The sequence below is a fragment of the Callithrix jacchus genome, chromosome X (assembly GCF_049354715.1).
Source record: "Callithrix jacchus isolate 240 chromosome X, calJac240_pri, whole genome shotgun sequence".
Taxonomy (NCBI): domain Eukaryota; kingdom Metazoa; phylum Chordata; class Mammalia; order Primates; family Cebidae; genus Callithrix; species Callithrix jacchus.
The window spans coordinates 132,570,769-132,597,393 of record NC_133524.1 but is presented as its reverse complement, the minus strand read 5'-3'; the positions used below and the strand labels follow the sequence as shown (position 1 = coordinate 132,597,393).

The window sequence follows — 26,625 nt, the reverse complement described above, 5'->3', positions numbered from 1 at the left end:
CAGAGTCCCGAAGTGAAGCCTCGTGCACTGCGAGACCGCCGGCGCCAACCGGAAGAACCGGGAAGCGTGGCGTCCCCGCCCTTCGCTAACTCTAACCCTCTTTACGCGCAGCCTTCGGTATCGGCAGTACGGCGGACATAGGCAGAGGAACGCGGAACCTCACACAGCGGAATCAAAGGGTGAATTTGGAGCTGACGGGCAAAAACATCTTATAATATGTTTGTCTGGCTTTGATATCAGGGTAATATTGGCCTCATAGAATGAAGTAGTGTTCCTTCCTCTTTTATTCTTTTGAAATCCTTTGCTAAGTATTGGTATTACTTCTTCCTTAAATGTTTGATAGAATTTACATGCGAAACCACCTCGGCTTGCCTTCCATTTGTGGGGAGATTTAAAATTACTAATTAAATACCTTTTCATGCTATAGTCCTATTGCAAATTTCTATTTCTTTTGAGTCAGTAATTTGTTCTCTAGGAATTTCTCTGTTTCACCTGCGTTGTTTAATTTGTTGGCATAAAGGTGTTCATAATGTATGTCTTTAAATTTCTCACTTTCTTTGTGTGTGTGTGCACGTGAGACGGTGTCTCACTCTTTTGCTGAAGATGGAGGGTGGTGGCGCGATCTGGGCTCATAACTACTTCTGCCTTTCTGGTTCAAGCACTTCTTCTGTCTCGGTCTCCTGGGTAGCTGGGGCTACAGGTGGCATCATATCGCCCGGCTAATTTTTTGTGTTTTAGTAGAGTCAGGGTTTCACCATGTTGGCCAGGCTGGTCTCAAACTCCTGACCTCAGGTGATCCGCTGGTCTCGGCTCCCCAAAGTGCTGGGATTACGGGAGTGAGCCACCGCGCCTGGCCCCTTTTAATTTCTGTAAGGTCAGTATTCATAACACCCTTTTCATTCTTGATTTTGGTAATCTGTGTAGTCCTTTCTTTTATTCTTGGTCAGTCAAGCTAAAAGATAAGTTAGGTTTTTTTTCTCAGCTATTCTGTGAATCAATTTTTTAATTCATTGATTTTTATTTCACTGATTTTCTTTAATTTTCATCATTCCCCTCTTTCTGCTTGCTTGTATTAAATACATCAGTTTAAAACTTCAGGAATAACAAATGGTTTGTTTCATAAAGGAGGATTTGAATCCTTAAACATATAGAAATGCTTATGATATTGCCAAGTAGTAGTCATTTTCGACCAGTTAACCAGAAGGAAATTTGGTATGCTGAAACCAGACAAGTTTTTTGTACCAGGTTTTATTAATTTTGAAAATATAAATCTAGTTTGTAAGAAGGTGTTTATTGCATGAGCAGTTTGTTTTTTTTAATATTTAGACTTCTCATTTTCACTGAATCCCACAAATTTATTTTTCTTAAGCTTCAAAGTATGTATCAACCAGCACATTCACTATCCTCTTTGTGCTTTATCTCTGATAATCCTTATAAGAGCACCATGAGTTAGGTACTGTTTTATGCCCATTTTACGGAAATAGAATCTTAGGGTGCACATTTAAGTAGCTCTTTCAGGTTTAACCAGTTGGAAAAGTGACAGAATCTAGGTATGTCAGATTCCAGAGATTGCACACACAAATACTATATCACACTGCTTACTGCTGTGAGTTTGGCAGAGAATTCCTTGTTTATATGGAAATCACAAAACTGATAATATCCAGGATAATTGGCAGCAGTTTATAAACCCTCTTTACCCCTAATTTGGTGATTTTGTGTGGGGTCACCTGTCCACTAATCTAATCGGATCTTAGGCTGGTCACACTTCTGAATTTGCACACCAAGTTTGTGTGTAAGGGTACTTCTCCAGGGGAAAATATCTGTAGATTTCATCAAATTTTCCAAAGAGGGTTAGGCCCGCTACTCAGCGTTCCCTGGAAGGTAAGAGAATGCCATGTAGCCTACACCCTTCTCCACCTGAACAACTTCATACAGTTGGCTATGGCTTTACAAATGATGGGCAGGTAGGACAACTAGGAAAGTGTATGTGCTCATTAATACATACTTCTCCTTTAAGCCTGAAAAGATGAACTTGTGGAATTACAAAAATTGGCATTCTAAATATTTAATTATTAATATTTAGAATTATAGATCTTTTAGTCGGGATGGTGGCATAAGGAAGGTCAGTCTTTTCTCAAACTAAGCTGGAGGCATAAGGGATTTGTTTAACCTAGTGGTGTGAACCTACAGGAAGTCGTGATGGTAGCGTGAGTCATCACTTAGATAAAGTGAGATTTATAGATCACAGAACATGATATAGATTCTAGATATGAGATTCTAAACTCTGTTTGCTACCAAGGCACCCATTGCTAAAACAGTCTGTGATCATGTGCTCTCAGGAGGATCATATATTTCAGCTGTATAGTGCCAATTTATGTGCCAGTTATGTTCCAGGTATAAATGAAAATGTTCTAGTAACACACAGAGATAATTATCAGACATATCTGCAGATGCCGGTTTCTCCACTTCAAACGAGTCAGCCAACTCCACCTGGAAAACGTCACACTGTTGGCTCTGTGCTTACAAATGATGGCCAGGTAAGATAACTTTCTATTTCTGCCCTAATTGTGACATTCTTAGTATAAGTATTTTCTCAGTGGAAAGATGAATATAAACTATATGTGTTAATTCTCTTGATTTAAAAGATAAGAATATGACACAGGAATTCTCATGTGAACATAAAATGGGAACTTTTTGGTCCAAGAGTAGATTCATTGGACTAGGAGCTGATGTTTTTAATTATCACATTTAATGCTCATAATTGTTCTGCAGATGTGTATTACTATCTCGCCTTTAATGAGAAATCAAGGCTGACAGCGGTCAAATGGCTTGCCCTACATGACACATGGTAGGACACAGAGCCAGGGTTCGAATGCATAGTCTGTATTCTTTCCCACTCCTCAATTAATTAGACTCTTCCCTAATTTTCCGTGCCTTTATTTTCGCTTTCTTAAGGAAAGAGATAAGGATCACACCTCACTCATAGGGATTGGCCAAGGATTGACTTAATACATGCAAAGCATTTAGAACAGTACCTGGAGGGTAGTAAATGTTCAGTAAAAATGTCTTCACACATTCTCAGCTCCTCTTTTATAGGATGTGAAAATGCTTTGGAAAATTTTAAAATCAAAATTATATATTATATACGTTCTATATATTACATGATATATATATATATATTATACGTATTTCATTAAATATATGCTGATACTCTTTCCTATTTAATGCAGGAGCATATTCGTTATTACTTCACCTATTATTTTAAGTTCTGGGGTACATGTGCAGGATATGGAAGTTTGTTACATAGGTAAATGTGTGGCACAGTGGTTTGCTGCACCTGTCAATCAATCACCTTGGTATTAAGCCCAGCATCCATTAGCTATTCTTCCTGATGTACTCTCTCCCCCCAGCCCTCCCCCAGAAAGACCCAGCGTGTGTTGCCCTACCTGATGGGTCTGTGTGTTCTCATCATTCAGCTCCCATTTAGAAGTGAGAACACGCACTGTTTGGTTTTCTTTCTCTGCATTAGTTTGTTGAAGATAATGGCTTCCAGCTCCGTCAATGTTTCTGCAAAGGACATGATCTCATTCCTTTTTATGGCTGCATAGTGGTCCCTGGTGTATATGTACTACATTTTCTTGATCCAGTCTATCATTGATGGTCATTTGGGTTGATTCCACATCTTTGCTATTGTGAATAGTGCTGCAGTGAATATACGTGTGCATATATCTTTTTTTTTTTTTTTAGCAATTGTGAATGGGAGTTCATTCATGATTTGGCTCTCTGCTTGCCTGTTTTTGCTATATAGGGATGCTAGCAATTTTTGCGCATGGATTTTATATCATGAGAGTTTGCTGAAGTTGCTTATCATCTTCAGAAACTTTTGGACTGAGATGATGGTATTTTCTATATATGGGGCCATGTCATCTGCAACGAAAGATAACTTCATGTCCTCTTTCCCTATTTGAATACCCTTTATTTCTTTGTCTTGCCTGATTGCCCTGGCCAGAACGTCTGATACAATGTTGGATAGGACTGGTGAGGGAGGGCATCCTTGTCTCATGCAAGTTTCAAGAGGAATGCTTCCAGCTTTTTCCCATTCGATATGATATTGGCTGTGAGTTTGTCATATATGGCTCTTACTGTTTTGAGATGTGTTCATTCAATACCTGGTTTTTTGAGAGCTTTTTTTATTTTTTGAGACGGAGTTTCGCTCTTGTTACCCAGGTTGGAGTGCAATGGCGCGATCTCGGCTCACCGCAACCTCCGCCTCCTGGGTTCAGGCAATTCTCCTGCCTCAGCCTCCCGAGTAGCTGGGATTACAGGCACGCGCCACCATGCCCAGCTAATTTTTTGTATTTTTAGTAGAGACGGGGTTTCACCATTTTGAGCAGGATGGTCTCCATCTCTTAACCTCGTGATCCAACCGCCTCGGCCTCCCAAAGTGCTGGGATTACAGGCTTGAGCCACCGCGCCCGGCCCGAGAGCTTTTCATATAAGGGGGTGTTGAATTTTATCAAAGGCCTTTTCTGCATCCATTGAGATAATCATGCGGTTTTTGCCTTTAGTTCTATTTATGTGATAAATTACATTTATTGATTTACCTATTCTGAACTGACCTTGAGTCCTGGCAATGAAGCCAACTTCATCATGGTAGATAAGTTTTTTGATGTGCTGCTCGATTCAGTTGGCCAGGATTTTATTAAGGATTTTTTCCGTTATTGTTCAACAGGAATACCAGCCTGAAGTGTTTGTTGTTGCTGTGTCGCTGCCAGATTTTTGTTTCCGGATGATGCTGGTCTCCTAAAATGTAGTAGGAGTCCCTCCTTTTCAATTTTTTGATATAGTTTCAGTAGAAATAGTGCCAAATAGTACATTCTAAGTAGGCAGGAGCATATTCTCGGGTTATCTTTTGATGGCAGGACCTTTTAGTTAACCTAGTATATCCTTCAATTTCATGTTTTATTTACCACCAATATTTCAAAGCACCTCCTGCCCCTGCCTGGCTCCAAAATGAACATATTTGAGTCTCCATAAGGTTGGAGGTGGGAAAATATACCTTTTTCATCGATGTTACCTTTCACTGTCTACATATATTATCGAATAAAGTGTTAATCAGTATTTGTCAATAAGTAACGTTCAACAACTAAAAAATAAAAACGATATTTGCTATTTTTTGTCCCCTAACAAGGGCTGAGAGACAATTATGTGTACTACATTAGAGAGATAAGCATGTTTCTTGTCTTGGTTGATGAAAGCCACCCATTCCCCAAGGACTCCGATTAATCGTGACTGTACCATTTTTGACTTTGGATAACACCTTGTATTTTGCCTTCGCTTGTTTCACTGAAACTACATTAGAGTTGGCTTGCCTCTTCTGCGAGCATCGTGTGTGATGATGAATCTTTGACCTTTGGCTAAAACTTAATGATATAAATGCATGGCTGTGTATGCATATGAAGACTGTGACTTTGCAATGGTTGTATTTGTCTTTAATGGAATATGTTCACTGATGTTTTTCAGCAAATGAGGAGTGACAAAGTAAATCAGGCTGCAAGAAGGCATCGAAGGAAAAGGAGTCGTTCGAGAAAATCCAAGAGACGCTATTATTCTACGACAAGGCAGGGTACGTCCCTGTGGTTACACCAACAGGAAGCTGAGGGGGAATCCAATCTTTGGGCTTCAATCGTGTCAAAGGACATTTGTGGCCTTGTCCTTGAAGGATGAACAGATATGAGCACATTTGCAAGTGGAAGGGCAAGGTTCTAATTATGTGCAACAATTTGCAGTTGCTGCAAGCGTGAGATGAATAAAGCAGGTTCCTGAGGCAGAAGGAGGTGGTGGGCACAACAAGAGGACAGGTCTGCTCACTTTCCACCTGTCCACACACTCCTCTCTAACCCAGTGCAGTATGGCTTCTTCTTAGTCTACTCCAATGAAAATAGTGCCATCAAGGTCGCCATGTTTGTGGCACTTTGACATCAATTCCTCAACAGCATGTGACACAGTTGTTTACGCCCTCCTGCACGGAAAACTTCTTGGGTCCCCAGACACCTGGATTTCTTACTCTGTTACTAAGGGCTCATTTTCCTTCTCCTTTTTTGTTTTTCTCCTCTTCCTTCCCACCTCTAAATATTTCAGGGCACCAAAACTTGATCCTAGCCTCTCTTCTCTTCAATATCCTATCTCCGTAGGTGATGTCATGCTGTCTTAGAATTTTAAATGATTCACACTTCAAGAACTGTCACCATTAAACTTCTAGGCTACGACTTGCTCCTGAAATCCAAACTCATAAACAACTACACGTGTTGTATCTCTATAGGGTGTCTAATAGGCATCTGCATTTCAACCAGCTCTGCAAGTTCAAATTTCTGACCTCCCTCTCTCCAAAAACACTTTACTTGCAGCCTTCACTGTTTCAGATAAAGACACTGTCCATTAGGTGAAACATCCACAAAGGTGTAACAAGCAGCTGATCACAGGTATGGGGGATTCAGAAGTGCTGGTTTTAGAGTTTTCAGCTGTCCACGGTACAAATAATCCCACCATGGCCTAGTTCAAGCTGTCGACATAAGGTCACTGAACCAGAATCAGGAAGAGTTGGCAGCATTCCGCTCCCGTAGTCGGTTGCCTAACCCCTCCTGCACATCCCTGGTATATTTTACTTAGTAGGTCACCCCAAAATACTTAAAGTCACTTATGATTTCTCTTAAGATTCTTTTATTATTCTCTCATTTCCAATCTCTTATCGAGTTCAGCAGTCAATGCCCAGTATAAACCCTGCATCCCACCATTTCCCTCTATCCCTCCAGTGGACACTGCCATGATCGCTGACCAAGGTAGTACAACATCTTCTTAGCTCTGTTTCTAATCTTCCCTCATCTGTAGCATACTCTCTAACCCTGTGGCTAGAAAATTATGTCAGCATGCCATTTCGCTCCTAAAACCCCATCCTCAACTCTCCCTCTCCTAACAAGGGTCCCATCCATTTCCTCCTGGCTCTCGTTGCCTCTGTCTAACACCCTGTAGTGCCCGGTCCATTCCCACTCCAGCCCCTACCCTTGGCCTCACCGCAGTCTGGAACTCTCCCTCTGCCTCTGCACAGGAGGCTCTGCTTTTTCCTCCAAGCCCTGTCCAATGGCACTTCTTCAGATTGCTCTGCCCAAGGAGCCAGAGCCCCTGAGGCTCCCTCTGCTGCTGTCTCCCTCAGGCCTGTGGACTACTTCCCAGACACCAGCCCAATGCTGCTTGTTTCATTTCCTCATTGTGTATGTCCTGTGTGACTGCCCCATGGGGATATGAGTCCCACAAATGCAGGGACCGTTGCTCTCTGTCCCCTTTACTGCTGATCCCCAGCTCCTGGCATGCCGCCTGCCACAGACAATGAATAAATGAAAGAGGTGACAGACCTGGAGTAAAAAGAATGTTACTTTTCCAGACAAAAGGGGAGGATCTGTAGAATCACGTAAAAACTAGGGATGTGTGATGATGGAGTGGAGATAAGAGTGTTCAACTCCAATAGCCACCTCTATTTTCTCAGAATATTTGAGGTAGAAAGGAGGCAATTTAACAAGGCCTCACTTAGTCTGGCTTTCCTGCTGCGCACAGCATGGCATGTATAGGTGAAGTATAAAAGCGATATCAAGTGAGAACTGTAAAGGGCAGCAGCAGGATGATACAATATGATGAGTGCATGAAATCTGTGAATGTTTATTCTACTGTCGTACTTACTACATACCATCGTTATGCCAAGAGATACATACGTAGTTTTATTGTGTAATCTGACCTGATACAAGCTTCCATGTGGTAAGTCCTTCTGTTTCATGAAATGAATAATTCCATAGAAACTGATTCAAACATAGCTGTCTCTCCGGGATGATGGGACAAAACACACCTATCTTGTAACTGAGCCTCTTCATTTGGTTTCCAGATGCTAGCGTCACTCACAATGTCTGTGAAGAAAAGGTTAAAAATGGCCAACCAACACCCGATAATGTCCTTCCAACTGTTCCATCAGCGCTTATTAATATGACAGCAGCTGGTATTTCATCCCTGGGTTTCGGCGATCAGTGTAAGTTTTTTCACTTGTTATACTGTCCTATTTGGTTTCCATATACATGCATAGCGTCATGATGGAAGATGGTAATTTTGTTGTATTATCTTTTCTGGCCTCAATTTTAGGGTTCTGAGATTGCTAACTGGTATGTCCTCCTTCTTTATGAGATAATTTCCTAGAAACTGAGCATCTGAGGTGTATGCCTGTGCAGTTGACATAATGCACATTACACACAGCTCAACCACTTCATTTGGTTTCCAGATGCTGCGGTGACTCATAACGTCCATGAAGAGAAGATGAATAACGGCCAACCAGCACCTCATACCGTCTTTTCAACTGCTCCACCAGGTCTTGGTAATTTGGCAGCCCCTAGAATTTCATCCACGAGGACCAGAGATCTGTGTATCTCTGCTTCTTAATTGTACTATCCTACCTGATTTCCATAAGCAGGCATATTTTCATGAACGGTAGAAGGTCGTTTTGTTTCATATTCTTTCCTAGCCTCCATTTGGGGGATATCAGATGGACACATGGCATATTCTCTCCTGATTTTTTAGATAATTTTCTAGAAACTGAGCATCAGAGGGATATTCCTGTGGGGTTGACATAATGCACTTACTTCAGAGCTCAACCTCTTCACTTGGTTTCCACCTACTACCGTCAATCACAATATCCGTGAAGAAAGGATGGAAAATGGTTAACTGCAACCAGATAGTGTCTTGTCAAATGTTCTGTCACAGCTTATTTATATGCCAGGAGCTGGTATTCTAGTGATGAGTACCAGAGATGTGTGTCTGTTTGTTTATTAGATGTAGTATCCTACTAGGATTCCATATGCATGCGTAATGTCATGAAGAGAAGAAGGTGGTTTTGGGGAATTATCTTTCCCGACCTCAATTTGATGGAACTCGAATCATTATATGATGTCTGCTCCTGCTTTATCAGATAATTTCCTAGAAAGTGAAGATCAGAGGGATATACCAGTGAGGTTGTCATAATGCACTTACCTCACAGCTCAACCTCTTTGTTTGGTTTTCAGATGCTACTGTCACTCAATATGTCCATGAACAGAAGATGGAAAATGGCCAACCCCAAACTGATAAAGTCTTGTCAACTGTTCCACTATGCCTTGGTCATATGACTGCAGCTGGTATTCCATCCATGAGTATCAGGGATCTGTGTATGTCTTTTAATTAGTAGTACTGAATAGTTGGTTTCCCTAACATGCATATGTTCATGAATGGTAGAAGTCGGATTTGTTGTATTTTCTTTCCTACTCTCAATTTGAGGGGTCTCAGATGGCCGCATATCTTCCTTCCTTCCTTCCTTCCTTCCTTCCTTCCTTCCTTCCTTCCTTCCTTCCTTCCTTCCTCTCATTATCTCCCTTTATTTATTTCTCTCTCTCTCTCTCTTTTTTTTTTCTTTCAAAACTGATTCTCACTCTGTCGCCCAGGCTGGAGCGCAGTGATGCTATCTCGGTCGCTGCAATCTCCACCTCCCGGGTTCAAGTGATTCTCCTGCCTCAGCCTCCTGAGTAGCTGGGATAACAGGCATGCACCACCACGCCCAGCTAATATTTGCATTTTTGGTAGAGACAGGGTTTCACCGTGTCGGCCAGGATGGTCTTGATCTCTTGACCTCGAGATCCACCTGCTTCAGCCTTCCAAAGTGCTGGGATTACAGACGTGAGCCACCGTGCCCAGCCATATCCTACCCTGTTTCTTATATAATTTCGTAGAAACTGAGCATCAGAGGGATACACCTGTGGGACTGACATAATGCATTTACATCACAGCTCAACCTTTTCCTTTGGTTTCCAGATTCTACTGTTACTCAGAATGTCTGTGAAGAGAGAATGAAAAATTGGCAGCCCCAACCTGGTAACGTCTTGTCAACTGATTCCACAGGGCTTTGTAATATGGTAGCAACTGCTATTCCGGCCATGAGTCCCAGAGATCGCTATATGTCCGCTTATAAGTTGTACTGTCCTACTTGCTTTTCATAAACATGCATAGTGCCTTCTGAAGGGAAGCAGGTGGTTTTGTTGTATTATATTTTCTGAACTAAATCTGAGGGGCCCCAGATATATACACCACCTTATATATCCTCCTGCTTTATGAAATAATTTCATGGAAAGTGAGCATCAGAGGGATATACTTATGATTTGGCCTAATGCACTTACCTCACAGCTCAACCTCTTACTTTGATTTCCAGACGCTACCATCACTCACAGCATCCATGAACAGAAGATGGAATATGTCCAACCAGCACCTGACAACGTGTTGTTGACACTTCAGCCAGGACTTATTAATATGGCAGCCACTGGTATTTCATCCATGAGTACCAGGGATCTGGGTAAGTTTGTTTGTTAGTATTACTGTCCTACTTGGTTTTCATATGCATGTATAGTGTCAAAACAGGTAGGAGGTGGTTGTGTTATACTATGTTTCCAGGCCTCAATTTCAGGGGTCTCAGATGGCAACCTGGTATATCCTCTGATTTGTGACATAATTTCCTAGAAACTGAGCACAGATATACCTGTGGGGTTACCATAATACACTTACAGCTCTTGATTTGGTTTCCAGATGCTACCAAAACTTATAATGTCCTTAAGGAGAAGATGGAAAAGGGCGAACCCCAACATGGCAACATCTCATCAACTGCTCCAATAGGACTTACTAATGTGGCAGGAGCTGCTATTCCAGCCATGAGTACCGATGGTCTGTGTATGTTCACTTTTTAGTTGGATTTTCCTACTTTGTTTCCATATGCATGTATATTGTCAGGAAGGAGAGATGGAGATCTTGTTGTATTATCTTTCTTGATATCAGTTTGAGGGGTCCCAGATGCCGCTCATGTCATCTTGATTTGTGCAAAAATTTCTCAGGAGCTGAACATCAGAGGGATATACCTGTGGGGGCGGCATAATGCACCTACTCCTATCTTGACCTCTTCATTTGTTTTCCAGATGCCACCGTCAGTCACAATGTCCATGAACAGAGGATGGAAAATGACCAACCGCAACAGGATAACGTCTGGCCAAATATTCTAGCATGGTTTAATAATATGGCAGGAGCTGGTATTCCAGCAATGAGTACCAGGGATCTGTGTATGTTCCTTTTTTACTTGTACTGTCCTCCTTGGTTTCCATATGCAGGCATAGTGCCATGAAGGGAAGAAGGTTGTTTTGTGAATTGTCTTCCTTGGCCTCAATTTGAGGAGCCGCAGATCATCATTTGATGTGTTCTTTTGCTTTTTGGGATAATTTCCCAGAAACTGATCATCAGTGGGATATACCGGTGGCATTGACGTAATTCACTTACTTCAAGCTCAAAATCTTCCTTTGGTTTCCAGATGATACCATCTCTCACAATGTACATGAAGAGAAGATGGAAAATGGCCCATCCCAAACTGGTAATCTCATGTCACCTGTTCCACCACTGCTTGGTCTTATGGTAGCAGCTGCTCTTCCATGCATGAGTACCAGGGATCTGTGTATGTCTCTTAATTAGTTGTAGTGTCATCACTGGTTTCCATATGATTGCATATTTCATGAAAGGTAGAAGGTGGTTTTATAGCATATACTTTGGTGGGATCAATTGGAGGGTTCTCACAGGGCCAACTGGCATATCCTCCCCTGCTTTATTAGATAATTTCCTGAAAACTGAGCGTCAGAGAGATAGACCTCTCTGGGGTCTATATAGGGCTGATATAATGCACTTAGCTCACAGCTGAAACTCTTCATGTGGTTTGCAGGTTTTACCATTGCTCAAAGTGTCTGTGAAGAAAAGATGAAAAGTGACAAAACAACACCTCATGAATTCTTGTCAACTATTACAGCAGGGCTTAGGAATTTCACAGAAGCAGGTATTCAACTGCCGAGTACCAGGGATTTCTGCATGTTTGTTTACTAACTACGTTGTGCTACTTGGTTTCCATAAACATGGAGTATCATGCAGGGAAAAAGGTGCTTTGGTTGTATTATCTTTTCCGACCTAAACTTGAAGGGTCTCAGATCGCCACCTGATACAGCCTCTTGTGTGATGGAACAATTTCTTAAATCTCATTGTCAGAAGGACATACATGTGGCAGTGACATAAGCACTTACCTCACAGCTCAACCACTTCATTCCGTTTCCAGATGCTGCAGTCACTCACAATATCCCTGAAGCAAAGGTAAATAACGGCCAACTAGCACCTCACAACATCTTGTCAGCTACTCCACCAGGTCTTGGTAATATGGCGGCAGCTGGAATTTCATCCACGAGGACCAGAGGTCTGTGTATGTCTGCTTCTTAGTTGTACTGTCCTACTTGGTTTCCCTAAGGAGGCATAGTCTGATGAATGCTACAAGTTAATTCTGTTGTATGTACTTTCCTAGCCTCAATTTGAGGGATATCAGATGTCCACTTGGCATATTCACCCCAAGATTCTTTGACAATTTCCTAGAAAGTGAGGATCAGAGTGATTTACCTCTGGGGTTGAATAATGTATTTACCTCACAGCTCAACCTCTTCATTTGGTTTTCAGGTGCTACCATCACTCAAAATGTCCACAAAGAGAAGATGAGAAATATGCAACCAACACCTAATAACGTCTTGTCAACTGTTCTACCAGAACATTCTTATTTGGCAACAGCTGGTCTCCCAGCCATGAGCTCCAGGGGTCAGTGTATGTTTGCTTATTCATTTATACTATCCTACTTCGTTTTCATAGGCATGCCTACTGTCCTGAATGGGAGAAGGTGATTTTGCTGTATTCTCATTCATGAGCTGCATTTGAATGTTCTCAGATCACCATCTAGCATATCCTGTTCAGCTTTATGAAATAGTTTTCTACAAACTGAGTATCAGAGGATATGCCTGTAGAGTTGACATAGTACACATAACTCAAAACTGAACCTCCTGATTTCATTTCCAGATTCTACCATCACTCACAATGTCCGTGAGGAGAAGATTAAAAATGCCCAAACGGCACCCACTGATGTCTTCTCAGGTATTCCACCAGCACGTATTAATATGGCAGCAGCTGGTGTTTCTTCTATGAGTACCAGGGATCAGTGTAAGTTTGCTCACTTGGCGTACTGTCCTACTTGTTTTCTATATGCATGCGTAGTGTCATGACGGAAGAAAACAGTGTTGTTGTACTATCTTTACTGGCCTCAAATTTACGGTTCTCAGACTGCTACTTGCTATGTCCTTCTTTTTTATGAGATAATTTCCTCGATACTGAGCATCCGAGGGGTAGGCCTGTGCGGTTGACATAATGCATGAATCACACAGCTCAACCACTTCATTTGGTTTCCAGATGCTGCAGTCACTCACAAAATCCTTGAAGAGAAGATAAATAACAGCCAATCAGCACCTGATAACCTCTTGTCAACTGCTCCACCAGGTCTTGGTAATATGGCAGCAGCTGGACTTTCATCTATGAGGACCAGAGATCTGTGTATGTCTGCTTCTTAGTTGTACCGTCCTACTTGGTTTCCCTAAGGAGGCATTGTTTGATGAATGCTACAAGTTAATTTTGTTGGATATCGTTTCTTAGCATCAATTTGAGGGGTATCAGAGAGCCACGTGGCATATCAACCCATGGATTCTTTGATAATTTCCTAGAAAGTGAGGATCAGAGGGATATACATCTGGGGTTGACACACTGCACTTCCATCACAGCTCAGCCTCTTCATTTGGTTTTCAGATGCTACCAGCATTCAAAATGTCTGCAAAGAGAAGATGGAAAATAACCAACCAACACCTAGTAATATCTTGTCAACTGTTCTTCAAGGACTTCCTTATTTGGCAACAGCTGGTCTCCCAGCCATGAGCACCAGGGATCAGTGTATGTTTGCTTATTCATTTGGACTATCCTGCCTGGTTTTCATAGGCATGCCTAGTGTCCTGAATGGGAGAAGGTGATTTTGTTGTATTGTCTTTCGTGAGCTGCATTTGAGTGTTCTCAGATCGCCACCTGGCATATCCTCTCTGGCTTTCTGAAATAGTTTTCTATAAAGTGAGCAGCAGGAGGATATACCTGTGGGGTTAACATAATGCACATAACTCAGAACTGAACCCCTTCATTTAATTTCCAGATGGTATGATCTCTCACAATGTCTGTGAGAAGATTAAAAATGCCCAAGCAGTACCCGATAAAACCTTCCCAGCTAGTTCCCCAGCACTTATTAATATGGCAGCAGCTGTTGTGTCATCCATGAGCACCAGGGATCAGTGTACCTTTGTGCAATTGGTTTACTATCCTACTATGTTTCCATATGCGTGCATAGTGTCATGAGGGAAGAATGTAGTTTTGTTGTACTATCTTTCCTGGCCTTAATCTTAAGGTTCTCAGAGTGCTACTTGGTATGTCCTTCTTCTTTATGAGATAGTTTCCTGGATACTGAGCATCAGCGGGGTATGCTGTTGTTGACATAATGCACTTACCTCACAGCCCAGCCATTTCTGTTGGTTTTCAGATGGTGCAGTCACTCACAATGTCCGTGAAGCCAAGATAAATAACGGCCAACTAGCACCTGACAACGTCTTGTCAGCTGCTCCACCAGGTCTTGGTAATATGGCAGCAGCTGGAATTTCATCCCCGTGGACCACAGGTCTGTGTCGGTCTGCTGCTTTGTCTTACAACCCTACTTGATTTCCCTATGGAGACATAGATCGATGAATGCTACAAGTTAATTTTGTTGTATACACCTTCCTAGCATCAATTTGAGGGGTATCAGATAGTCACAGGGCATATCCAAAACTCCTGTCTTTGATAATTTCCGAGAAACTGAGGATGAGAGGGATATACATCTAGGGTTGACATAATGTACTTACCTTAAAGCTCAACCTCTTCATTTGGGTTTCAGATGCTACCATCACTCAAAATGTCCGCAAAGAAAAGATGGAAAATAACCAACCAACACCTAATAACGTCTTGTCAACTGTTCTCCAAGGACTTCCATATTTGGCAACAGCTGGTCTCCCAGCCATGAGCACCAGGGATCAGTGTATGTTTGCTTATTCATTTGGACTATCCTACTTGGTTTTCATAGGCATGCCTAGTGTCCTGAATGGGAGAAGGTGATTTTGTTGTATTATATTCTGTGAGCTGCATTTGAGTGTTCTCAGATCGCCATCTGGCATATCCTCTTCAGCTTTATGAAATAGTTCTCTCGAAACTGAGTATCAGGAGGATATGCCTGTAGATTTGACGTAGTACACATAACTCAAAACTGAACCTCCTGATTTCATTTCCAAATTCTACCATCACTCACAATGTTTGTGAGGAGAAGATTAAAAATGCACAAACAGCACCCAATAATGGTTTCTCAGCTATTCCACCAGCACGTATTAATATGGCAGCAGTGGGTGTTTCGTCCATGAGTACCAGGGATCAGTGTAATTTGGCTCACTTGGCGTACTGTCCTACTTGATTTCTATATGTATGCGTAGTGTCATGAGGGAAGAATACAGTGTTGTTGTACTATCTTTATTGGCCTCAAATTTACGGTTCTCAGACTGCTACTTAGTATGTCCTTCTTCTTTATGAGATAATTTCCTCGATACTGAGCATAAGAGCGGTATGCCTGTGCGGTTGACATAATGCACATAACGCACAGCTCAACCACTTCATTTGGTTTCCAGATGCTGCGGTTACTCACAACGTCAGTGAAGCGAAGATAAATAATGGTCAAGTAGCACCTGAGAACATCTTGTCAACTGCTCCACCAGGGCTTGGTAATTTGGCAGCTGCTGGAATTTCATCCACGAGGAGCAGAGATCTATGTATGTCTGCTTCTTAGTTGGACTGTCCTACGTGGTTTCCCTAAGGAGGCATTGATTGATGAAGGCTGCAAATTAATTTTCTTGAATATAGTTTCCTAGCATCAATTTGTGGGGTATGAGATAGCCACGTCGCATATCCTGACCTGGTTTCCTTGATAATTTCCTAGAAACTGAATATGAGAGGAATATAAATCTGGGGTTGACATAATGTACTTACCTTACAGCTCAACCTCTTCATTCGGTTTTCAGATGCTACCATCACTCAAAATGTCCTCAAAGATAAGATGGAAAATAACCAACCAACACCTAATAATGTCTTATCAACTGTTCTCCAAGGACTTCCTTATTTGGCAACGGCTGGTCTCCCGGCCATGAGCACCAGGGATCAGTGTATGTTTGCTTATTCATTTGGACTATGCTACTTGGTTTTCATAGGCATGCCTAGTGTCCTGAACGGGAGAAGGTGGTTTTGTTGTATTATATTCTGTGAGCTGCATTTGAGTGTTCTCAGATCGCCACCTGGTGTATCCTCTTCAGCTTTATGAAATAGTTTTCTAGAAACTGAGTATCAGGAGGATATACCTGTAGAGTTGACATAGTACACATAACTCAAAACTGAACATCCTGATTTCATTTCCAGATTCTACAATCACTCACAATGTCTGTGAGGAGAAGATTAAAAATGCGCAAATGGCACCCAGTAAGGTTTTCTCAGCTATTCCACCAGCACATATTAATATGGCAGCAGCGGGTGTTTCATCCATGAGTACCAGGGATCAGTGTAAGTTAGCTCACTTGGCGTACTGTCCTACTTGATTTCTATATGCATGTGTAGTGTCATGAGGGAAGAATACAGTGTTGTTGTACTATCTTTACTGGCCTCAACTTTACGGTTCTCAGACTGCTACTTGGTATGTCCTTCTTTATGAGTTAATTTCCTTGATACTGAATATCAGAGGCGTATGCCTGTGCGGTTGACATAATGCATGAAACACACAGCTCAACCACTTCATTTGGTTTCCAGATGCTGCGATCACTCACAACGTCTATGAAGCAAAGATAAATAATGGCCAACTAGCACCTGATAGCATATTGTCAACTGCTCCACCAGGGCTTGGTAATATGGCAGCAGCTGGAATTTCATCCACGAAGACCAGAGATCTATGTATGTCTGCTTCTTAGTGGGACCGTCCTACTTGGATTCCCTAAGGAGGCATTCTTTGATGAATGCTACAAGTTAATCTTGTTGTATATAGTTTCCTAGCATCAATTTGAGGGTTATCAGAGAGCCACGTGGCATATCCTACCCTGGTTTCTTTGATAATTTCCTAGAAACTGAGGATCAGACGGATATAACTCTGGGGTTGACATAATGTACTTACCTTACAGCTCAACCTCTTCATTTGGTTTTCAGATGCTACCATCACTCAAAATGTCTGCAAAGAGAAGATGGAAAATAACCAACCAACACTTAATAAAGTCTTGTCATCTGTTCTCCATGGACTTCCTTATTTGCCAACAGCTGGTCTCCCAGCCATGAGCACCAGGGATCAGTGTATGTTTGCTTATTCATTTGGACTATCCTACTTGGTTTTCATAGGCATGCTTAGTGTCCTGAATGGGAGAAGGTGATTTTGTTGTATTGTCTTTCGTGAGCTGCATTTGAGTGTTCTCAGATTGCCATCTGGCATATCCTCTCTGGCTTTATGAAACAGTTTTCTAGAAAGTGAGCATTAGGAGGATATACCTGTGGGGTTAACATAATGCACATACCTCAACACTGAACCCCTTCTTTTCATTTCCAAATGCTACGATCACTCACAATGTCTGTGAGAAGAAGATTAAAAATGCCCAAACAGTACCCGATAAAATCTTCCCAGCTAGTAGCCTAGCACTTATTAATATGGCAGCAGCTGTTGTGTCATCCATGAGCAACAGGGATCAGTGTACCTGTGTGCAATTGGTTTACTATCCTACTAGGTTTCCATATGCGTGCATAGTGTCATGAGGGAAGAATGTAGTTTTATTGTACTATCTTTCCTTGCCTCAATCTTAAGGTCCTCAGACTGCTACTTGGTATGTCCTTCTTTATGAGATAATTTTCTGTATACTGAGCATCAGAGGGGTATGCTGTGGTTGACATAATGCACTTACCTCACAGCCCAGCCATTTCTGTTGGTTTTCAGATGGTGCAGTCACTCACAATGTCCGTGAAGCGAAGATAAATAACAGCCAACTAGCACCTGACAACGTCTTGTCAGCTGCTCCACCAGGTCTTGGTAATGTGGCAGCGGCTGGAATGTCATCCACGAGAACCACAGGTCTGTGTAGATCTGCTTCTTAGTTGTACTGTCCGACTTGATTTCCCTAAGGATGCATAGATCGATGTATGCTACAGGTTAATTTTGTCATACACACGTTCCTAGCGTCAATTTGAGGGGTATCAGATAGCCACATGGCATATGCAACCCTGCTGTCTTTGATAATTTCCTAGAAACTGAGGATCAGACGGACATACCTCTGTGGTTGACATAATGTACTTACCTCACAGCTCAACCTCATCGTTTGGTTTTCAGATGCTACCGTCACTCAAAATGTCCACAAAGAGAAGATGGAAAATAACCAACCAACACTTAATAACGTCTTGTCAACTGTTCTCCAAGGACTTCCTTATTTGGCAACAGCTGGTCTCCCAGCGATGAGCACCAGGGATCAGTGTATGTTTGCTTATTCATTTGGACTATCCTACTTAGTTTTCATAGGCATGCCTAGTGTCCTGAATGGGAGAAGGTGATTTTATTGTATTATCTTCAGTGAGCTGCATTTGAGTGTTCTCAGATCGCCATCTGGCATATCCTCTTCAGCCTTTTGAAATCGTTTTCTAGAAACTGAGTATCAGGAGGATATACCTGTAGAGTTGACATAGTACACATCACGCAAGACTGAACCTCCTGATTTCATTTCCAGATTCTACCATCACTCACAATGTCCATGAGGAGAAGATTAAAAATTCCCAAGCAGTACCCGATAAAAGCTTCCCAGCTAGTTCCCCAGCACTTATTAATATGACAGCAGCTGTTGTGTCATCCATGAGCACCAGGGATCAGTGTACCTTTGTGCAATTGGTTTACAATTCTACTAGGTTTCCATATGCGTGCATAGTGTCATGAGGGAAGAATGTAGTTTTTTTGTACTATCTTTTCTTTTTTTTAAAAATTTTTTATTGGTTTTTAAGTTTTGGGGTACATGAGCAGAGCATGGAAGACAGTTGCGTAGGAACACACATGGCAGTAGGAACACACATGGCAGTGTGCTTTTCTTTCCTTCTCCCCTTCACCCACATTTGGCATTTCTCCCCAGGCTATCCCTCCCCACATCCCCCTCCCACTGGCCCTCTCCTTTTCCTCCCAATAGACCCCAGTGTTTAGTACTCCCCTTTCTGTGTCCATGTGTTCTCATTTTTCATCACCCCCCTATGAGTGAGAATATGCGGTGTTTCATTTTCTGTTCTTGTGTCAGTTTGCTGAGGATGACGTTCCCCAGATTCATCCATGTACCTACAAACGATACAAACTCATCATTTCTGTTTGCTGCATAATATTCCATGGTGTATATGTGCCACATTTTTCCAATCCAGTCTATTATCAATGGGCATTTTGGTTGATTCCAGGTCTTTGCTATTGTAAACAGTGCTGCAATGAACATTCGTGTACATGTGTCCTTAGAGTAGAACGATTTATAGTCTTTTGGATATATACCCAGTAATGGGATTGCTGGTTCAAATGGAATTTCGATTTCTAAGAACTTGAGGAATCGCCACACCGTCTTCAACAATGGTTGAACTAATTTACACTCCCACCAACAGTGTAAAAGTGTTCCTTTTTCTCCACATCCTCTCCAGCATCTGTTGTCTCCAGATTTTTTAATGATCGCCATTCTAACTGGCGTGACATGGTATCTCAATGTGGTTTTGATTTGCATCTCTCTGATGACCACTGACGATGAGCATTTTTTCATATGATTGTTGGCCTCATATATGTCTTCTTTCGTAAAGTGTCTGTTCATATCCTTTGCCCACTTTTTGAATGGGCTTGTTTGTTTTTTTCCTGTAAATCCGTTTGAGTTCTTTGTAAATTCTGGATATCAGCCCTTTGTCAGATGGGTAGACTGCAAAAATTTTTTCCCATTCTGTTGGTTGCCGATCCACTCTAGTGACTGTTTCTTTTGCCGTGCAGAAGCTGTGGAGTTTCATTAGGTCCCATTTGTCTATTTTGTCTTTTGTTGCCCATGCTTTTGGTGTTTTGTTCATAAAGTCCTTGCCTACTCCTATGTCCTGGATAGTTTTGCCTCGTGGCCTCAATCCTAAGCTTCTCAGACTGCTACTTGGTATGTCCTTCTTCTTTATGAGATAATGTCCTAGATACTGAGCATCAGAGAGATATGCCTGTGACGTTCACAGGATGCACTTACCTCACAGCCCAGCCATTTCTGTTGGTTTCCAGATGCTGCAGTCACTCACAATATCCGTGAAGTAAAGATAAATAACATCCAACTAGCACCTGACAACGTGTTGCCAGCTGCTCCACCAGGTCTTGGTAATATGGCAGCAGCTGGAATTTCATCTAGGAGGACCGGAGGTCTGTATATATCTGCTTCTTAGTTGTACTGTCCTAATTGATTTCCCTAAGGAGGCATAGTTTGATGAATGCTACAAGTTAATTTTGTTGTATATAGTTTCCTAGCATTAATTTGAGGGGTATCAGATAGCCACGTGGCATGTACTACCCTGATTTCTTTGATAGTTTTCTAGAAACTGAGGATCAGAGGGATATACCTGTGGGGTTGACATAATGCACTTTCATCACAGCTCAACCTCTTCATTTGGTTTTCAGATGCTACCATCACTCAAAATGTCCACAAAGAGAACATGGAAAACAAGCAACCAACACCTAATATCGTCTTGTCAACTGTTCTCCAAGGACCTCCTTATTTGGCAACAGCTGGTCTCCCAGCCATGAGCACCAGGGATCAGTGTATGTTTGCTTATTCATTTGGACTATCCTACTTGGTTTTCATAGGCATGCCTAGTGTCCTGAAAGGGAGAAGGTGATTTTGTGGTATTATATTTCGTGAGCACATTTGAGTGTTCTCAGATGCCCGTCTGGCATATTCTCTCTGGCTTTTTGAAATAGTTTCCTAGAAACTGATCATCAGGGGGATACACCTGTGGGCTGACATAATGCGCTTAACTCAAAACTTAACGTCTTCATTGTCTTTCCAGATTATACCATCAGTCACAACGTCCATGGGGAGATGATTAAAAGTGCTGAAGCGGAACCCAATAATGTCTTCTCATCTATTCCCCCAGCACTTATTAATATGGGAGCAACTGGTGGTTCATCCATGAGTACCAGGGATCAGTGTAAGTTTGTTCACTCGGTGCACTGTCCTACTTGGTTTCCACATGCATGCATAGTGTAAGCAGGGAAGAATGTAGTGTTGTTTTCCTGTCTTTCCTGGCCTCAATTTTAGGGTTCTCAGATTACTAGCTGGTATATCTTTCTTCTGTATGAGATAATTTCCTAGATACTACCCATCAGAGTGGTATACCTATGTAGTTGACATAATGCACTTATCTCACAGCAAAACCACCTTCTTTGGTTTCCAGATGCTGCAGTCACTCACAATGTCTGTAAAGAGAAGATAATTAATGGCCAACCAGCAACTGATAACATCTTGTCAACTGCTCCACCAGGTCTTGGTAATATGGCAGCAGCTGGAATTTCATCCACGAGGACCAGAGATCTGTGTATGTCTGCTTCTTAGTTGTGCTGTCCTACTCGCTTTCCCTAAGCAGGCATAATTTCTTCGATGGTAGAGGGTAATTTTGTTGTACATACTTTCCTGGCCTCAATATGAAGGGTATCAGAGGGCAACTTGGCATATCCACCCCTTCTCTCTTTGATAATTTCCTAGAAAGTCAACATCAGAGGGATGTACCTGTGGGGTTGAAATAATGCACGTACCTCACAGCTCAACCTCTTCATTTGGTTTTCAGATGCTATAGTCAATCTCAATGTCCATGAGGAGAGGATGGAAAATGGCAAATCCGCAACCGCATAACATATAGTCAAATGTTCCTTCAGGGCTTACTCGTATGGCAGGAGCTGCTCTTCTGGCCACGAGTACCATACAACTGTGTATCTTCTCTTATTATTTGGATTTTCCTATTTGATTTCCGTATCTGCTCATAGTGTCATAAATGGGAGAAAGTGGTTTTGTTGTATTCTCTTCCTTAAGTGCAATTTGAGGGGTCTCAGAACACTGCCGTCATGTCCTCCTGCTCCATTCAATAATTTATTAGAAGCTCTGCATCATAAGAGTATACCTGTGTGTTTAAATAAGGCATTTATTTCACAGCTTGACCTGGTCATTTTGCTTCCAGATGCTACCACGCCTCAACATCCGTGAGGAGAGGATGGAAAATGCCCAACTCCAATTCAGTAACATCTTGTTAACTTTTCCACCAGGGTGTATTAACAAGGCAGCAGCTGGTATTCCAGCCATGAGTACCAAGGATCTGTGTATGTTTGTTTATAAGTTGGATTGTCTCACTTGGTTTTCATATGTATGCATAGTGTCATCAAGGGAAGGAGGTTGTTCAGTTGTACCTTCTTTCGTGAGCTCAATTTGAGTGTTCTCATATCGCCACCCAGCATATCCTCTCCTGCTGCATGAAATATTTTCCTAGAAACTGAGCGTCAGTGGGATATACCTGTAGGGTTACCATAATACACTTACCTTACAGCTCAACCTCTTCATTTGGTTTCCAGATGCTGCAGTCACTCTCAATGTCCATGGAGAGAAGATGAACAATGGTCAAAGAGCACCTGAGAACTTCTTGTCATCCATTACACCAGGGCTTATTAATGTATCAGGAGCTGGTACTCCACCCATGAGTACCAGGGCTCAGTGTATGTTTCCTGGTTGTTTCTGCTTGGTTTCCTACTTGGTTTCCATAATCATGCAGGGTCATACATCAAACAAGGTCGTTTTATTATATTATCTTTTGTGAGCTCATTTTGGGAGGTCTCAGATAGCCACCTGGTATATCCTTCTGCTTAATGAGTTCATGTTCTAAAAACTGAGCATCAGAGGGATATACCTGCAGGGTTGATGTAATGCACTGACCTCACAGCTTGACGTCTTCTCTCGGTTTCCAGTTGCTACTGTCACTCATAATGTCCGTGAAGAGAAGATGGAAAATGGCCAACAAGCACCTGATAACATTTTGTCAGCTGTTCCACCAGGGCTTATTAACATGGCAAAAGCTGGTATTCCAACCATGAGTAGCAATGATCTGTATATGTTAGCTTATAAGTTGGATTGTCCTCCTTGGTTTCCACATGCATGCATGGTGTCATGAAAGGGAGGAGGCAATTTTGTTGTATTATCTTTTGTGACCTGAATTTAGGGTTTTCAGAACACCGCCTGGCCTGTCCTCCTGCTTTATGCAATGATTTCCTAGAAACTGAGCATCGGGAATATACCCGTAGGGTTGACATCATGTATTTTTCTCACAACTCATCCTCTTCATTTGGTTTCCACATGCTACCATCACTCACAATGTCGGTGAAAAGAAGATAAAAAACAGCCAACTAGCACCTGATAACTTCCTGCCCACTGTTACACCAGGGCTTAATAATTTGGCAGGAGCTGGTATCATAGCCAAGACTACGAGGGATCTGTTTACTAGTTGTACTTCCTACTTGGTTTCCGTATGAATGCATAGTGTCATAAAGAGAAGAAGGTGGTTTTGTTGTATTATCTTTTGTTAGCTTAGTTTGAGGGTTTTCAGATCGTCACCTGGCACATCATATCCTGCTTTATGGCATAATTTCCTTGAAACTTAGCCTCAGTGGAATATACTCGGGGCTTCACATAATGCACGTACCTCACACCTCTTCCTCCTCACTTGATTTCCAGATGCTTCCATCACTCACAATGTCCATGAAGAGAAGATAAAAAACGGCCAACCAGCAACTCAAAACTTCTTGTCAACTCTTCCATCAGGACTTCCTAATATGACAGGGGCTAGCATCCTAGCCATGAGTACCAGGGATCTGTGTATGTTTCCTTATAAGTTGTGTCCTACTTGATTTCCATATGCGGGCATAGTGTCATCAAGGGAAGAAGGTGGTTTTTTGTATTATCTTTTCTTGCCTCAATTTCAGGGTTCTCTGGTTGCCACCTGGTATATACTCATGCTTTATGGGATAATTTTCTAGAAACTGAGCATGAGCGGGATATACCTGTGGGGCTGTCATTATGCACTTAACCTCACAGCTCGGCCTCTTCATTTTTTTTCCAGATGCCACCATCTCTCACAATGTCCATGAGAAGAAGACGAATAATGGCCAACAAGCACCTGATAACTCCTCATCAGCGGTTCCACCAGGGTGTAGTAATCTGTCAGGAGCTGGTGCTTCATCCAGGAGTAGCAGGGATCCGTGTATGTTTGTGTATTGGTTGTACTGTCCTACTTGGTTTCTGTATGCATGCATAGTGTCCAGCAGGGAAGCAGGTGGTTTTGTTGTATTGTCTTTTTTGAGCTCAGTCCGAGGGGTCTGGTATCGCCACCTTGTATATCCTCCTGCTTTCTGACATAACTTCCTCGAAACCGAGCCTCCGAGGGATATACCTGTGGGAGTGACATAATGCACTTACCTCGCAGCTCAATTTTTCCATTTGGATTCCAGATGCTACTGTCATTCATGATATCCAGAAGGAGATAGAAAATGGTCAGACCCCACCTGATGGCTTCCTGTCAGATTCTGCTCCCCCAGAGCTTATAAATATGACAGGAGATTGTATGCAACCCAACACATTAGATTCTTTGTCTTACAACTGCACTAGTCTCAGCAAAGATAAGCTGCTTTACAAACCTGATAGTAACGAATTTGTGGTAGGAGCCCAAAACTACCGTGTCTCTGCAGGTGATTCACCAGTCACAGCAAGGTCTCCGGTGGAAACTGTGCCAAATACAGCACGAATATCTCCTGCTATGGCAAAGAAAGTTAATGATGATATAAAACATCAATTGATGAAAGAAGTTCGAAGGTGTGGGCGAAGTAAGTAGTGCAAGAATGTCTATCAATGAAAGCATGAGAAGTCTCCCATTCTATGATTTAGAACACAATTATGCTGCCCCTTGATCTCATCGTTTGGCTAAATTGGATCTGTCTGTAATTTAGCAGGGCTTCTATTTAATTTCACTGAAAATTTCAAATACATCTGCTTAGGTGTTTTTCTTTGTTAGTGTTCACAATAGTTTCCTTAGTAATATACTGATGTGATTTAAGCATTCAAAACACAAACACTGTGTAACATTGTAGCCCATAAAAAATGTATACTGCGGTAGTGGATGCAATGAGATTGAAGTATATTTCATTTTCATAATTTTAGAAATACTAATTTTTTAATACCTTCAGATTATGAAAGAATTTTCATTTTGCTTGATGAAGTACAAGGATCTATGGAAGTCAAGAAACAACTTGTTAAATTTACCATTAAGGAAGCAGCAAGGTGGGTGCCAAAAGGAAACTCTTCTATTGTTTTAAGCACTTGTGCCCAGTTTGGGACAGGAGCAGGAAGAAATCATGCCTTGTTCTTCCTAATCCCTGGCCCTCAGTCATAGTTCATGCTATTTCCCCAAGCATTTAGGTTGATATTTTCTTATTCTAACCCCTTTTTCCAATGCCATGGAGTCTTCCATATTTATCATAATCTGGGAGTGGGTGTGGGCCCTCAGGTGACTCACTTGGTCTCTTTCTAGTTTGTATTTTTCCATGAGCATGCATTTTCTATCTGCATGTACATTGTAAAGTCTGTTTTGTATCCACTACTACCTCTTACATATCACTGATGCTGTGGGTATCCTCTGGTTAATGGAATACCTCTTTCATTTCAGGCTTAAAAATTTTGCCTTAATTCAGCAACTCAAGAAGGTGCTAAAAAAGTAGATTCTCACTGCCATCTCAGCAAAGTTAAGCACATGAGAAAAAATAATTGTGTTAATGCAAATACCAAGGAGAAACAAGGATATGTGCTGTAAAGTGGAGTAAGTCATTGCTGAAGCTTCCTTTAATTTTGAAGTGAAGAAAATTCCCTTCCTGAAGCTAAGAAAAGAAAAGATGGAGCTTTTGAAATTTAGTAAATTTCTGTTAGTAAAAGCTAGACTTTTGTGGTTTGTTTGTTGGTTTATTCTTCCACCTGAGGAGGGATACGAGTTGATAAATCACCAATGTATTTAGTATTACGGTCATGGTTTCTGCATAGTTGTAGCCGGTATTTATAACTGCCTTCGTTCACTACCCATTTTTCATTCCCTTTGCCCTGAGATAGTATGTCATCTGGTCATGGTGCTTGACCTGGCAGGATGACTCAAACCTTCATCACTGAACAGTCTGAAGGACCATTAGATACCTGCCTGGATTGGGTTGCTGTACTTTTCCATTAAGTGTAATCAGAAAACATGGGAGGACTAAGAAGCTCTCTAGACACAGCAGACATACTCCTTTTTAGCTCCTGGTGTAGTGCAATTAATCCCCCTTTGATCGTCAGGTTCATCATCCCAAGCCAGTGGATGACCCCCTCCTTTGCCTCTAGATGGAAAGTGATGAAGAGACCAAAATGGCCAGCTGGCAGTATGAATGTCTTTTCAATGGAATCACTGTTGTGTCCCTTGGTGAAAGCATTTCTTCCTTTGGAAATAAGACTTCTAGTTCAGCAG

The 26,625-nt window shown here is 41.8% G+C and overlaps 1 protein-coding gene across 1 annotated transcript; it reads left to right on the top strand.

Moving 5' to 3' along the window:
* Window positions 1-97: 97 nt before the first annotated feature.
* Window positions 98-26,367, top strand: LOC144581117 (uncharacterized). The gene is made up of 35 exons (XM_078363474.1): window positions 98-241; window positions 2,451-2,537; window positions 5,524-5,626; window positions 7,931-8,071; window positions 8,318-8,410; window positions 9,096-9,236; window positions 9,877-9,936; window positions 10,271-10,411; window positions 10,642-10,782; window positions 11,025-11,165; window positions 11,411-11,470; window positions 11,813-11,923; window positions 12,197-12,337; window positions 12,586-12,726; window positions 12,976-13,116; window positions 13,363-13,503; window positions 13,753-13,893; window positions 14,525-14,659; window positions 14,915-15,055; window positions 15,693-15,833; window positions 16,083-16,223; window positions 16,474-16,614; window positions 16,858-16,998; window positions 17,248-17,388; window positions 18,020-18,154; window positions 18,410-18,550; window positions 20,336-20,470; window positions 20,726-20,866; window positions 21,115-21,255; window positions 21,502-21,642; window positions 23,820-23,960; window positions 24,205-24,345; window positions 24,830-24,964; window positions 25,325-25,418; window positions 25,804-26,367. Exons 2-35 carry the CDS (start codon window positions 2,451-2,453, stop codon window positions 25,853-25,855), a joined length of 4,302 nt encoding a protein of 1,433 aa, XP_078219600.1. The 5' UTR covers window positions 98-241; the 3' UTR covers window positions 25,856-26,367.
* The last annotated feature ends 258 nt before the right edge of the window (window positions 26,368-26,625 follow it).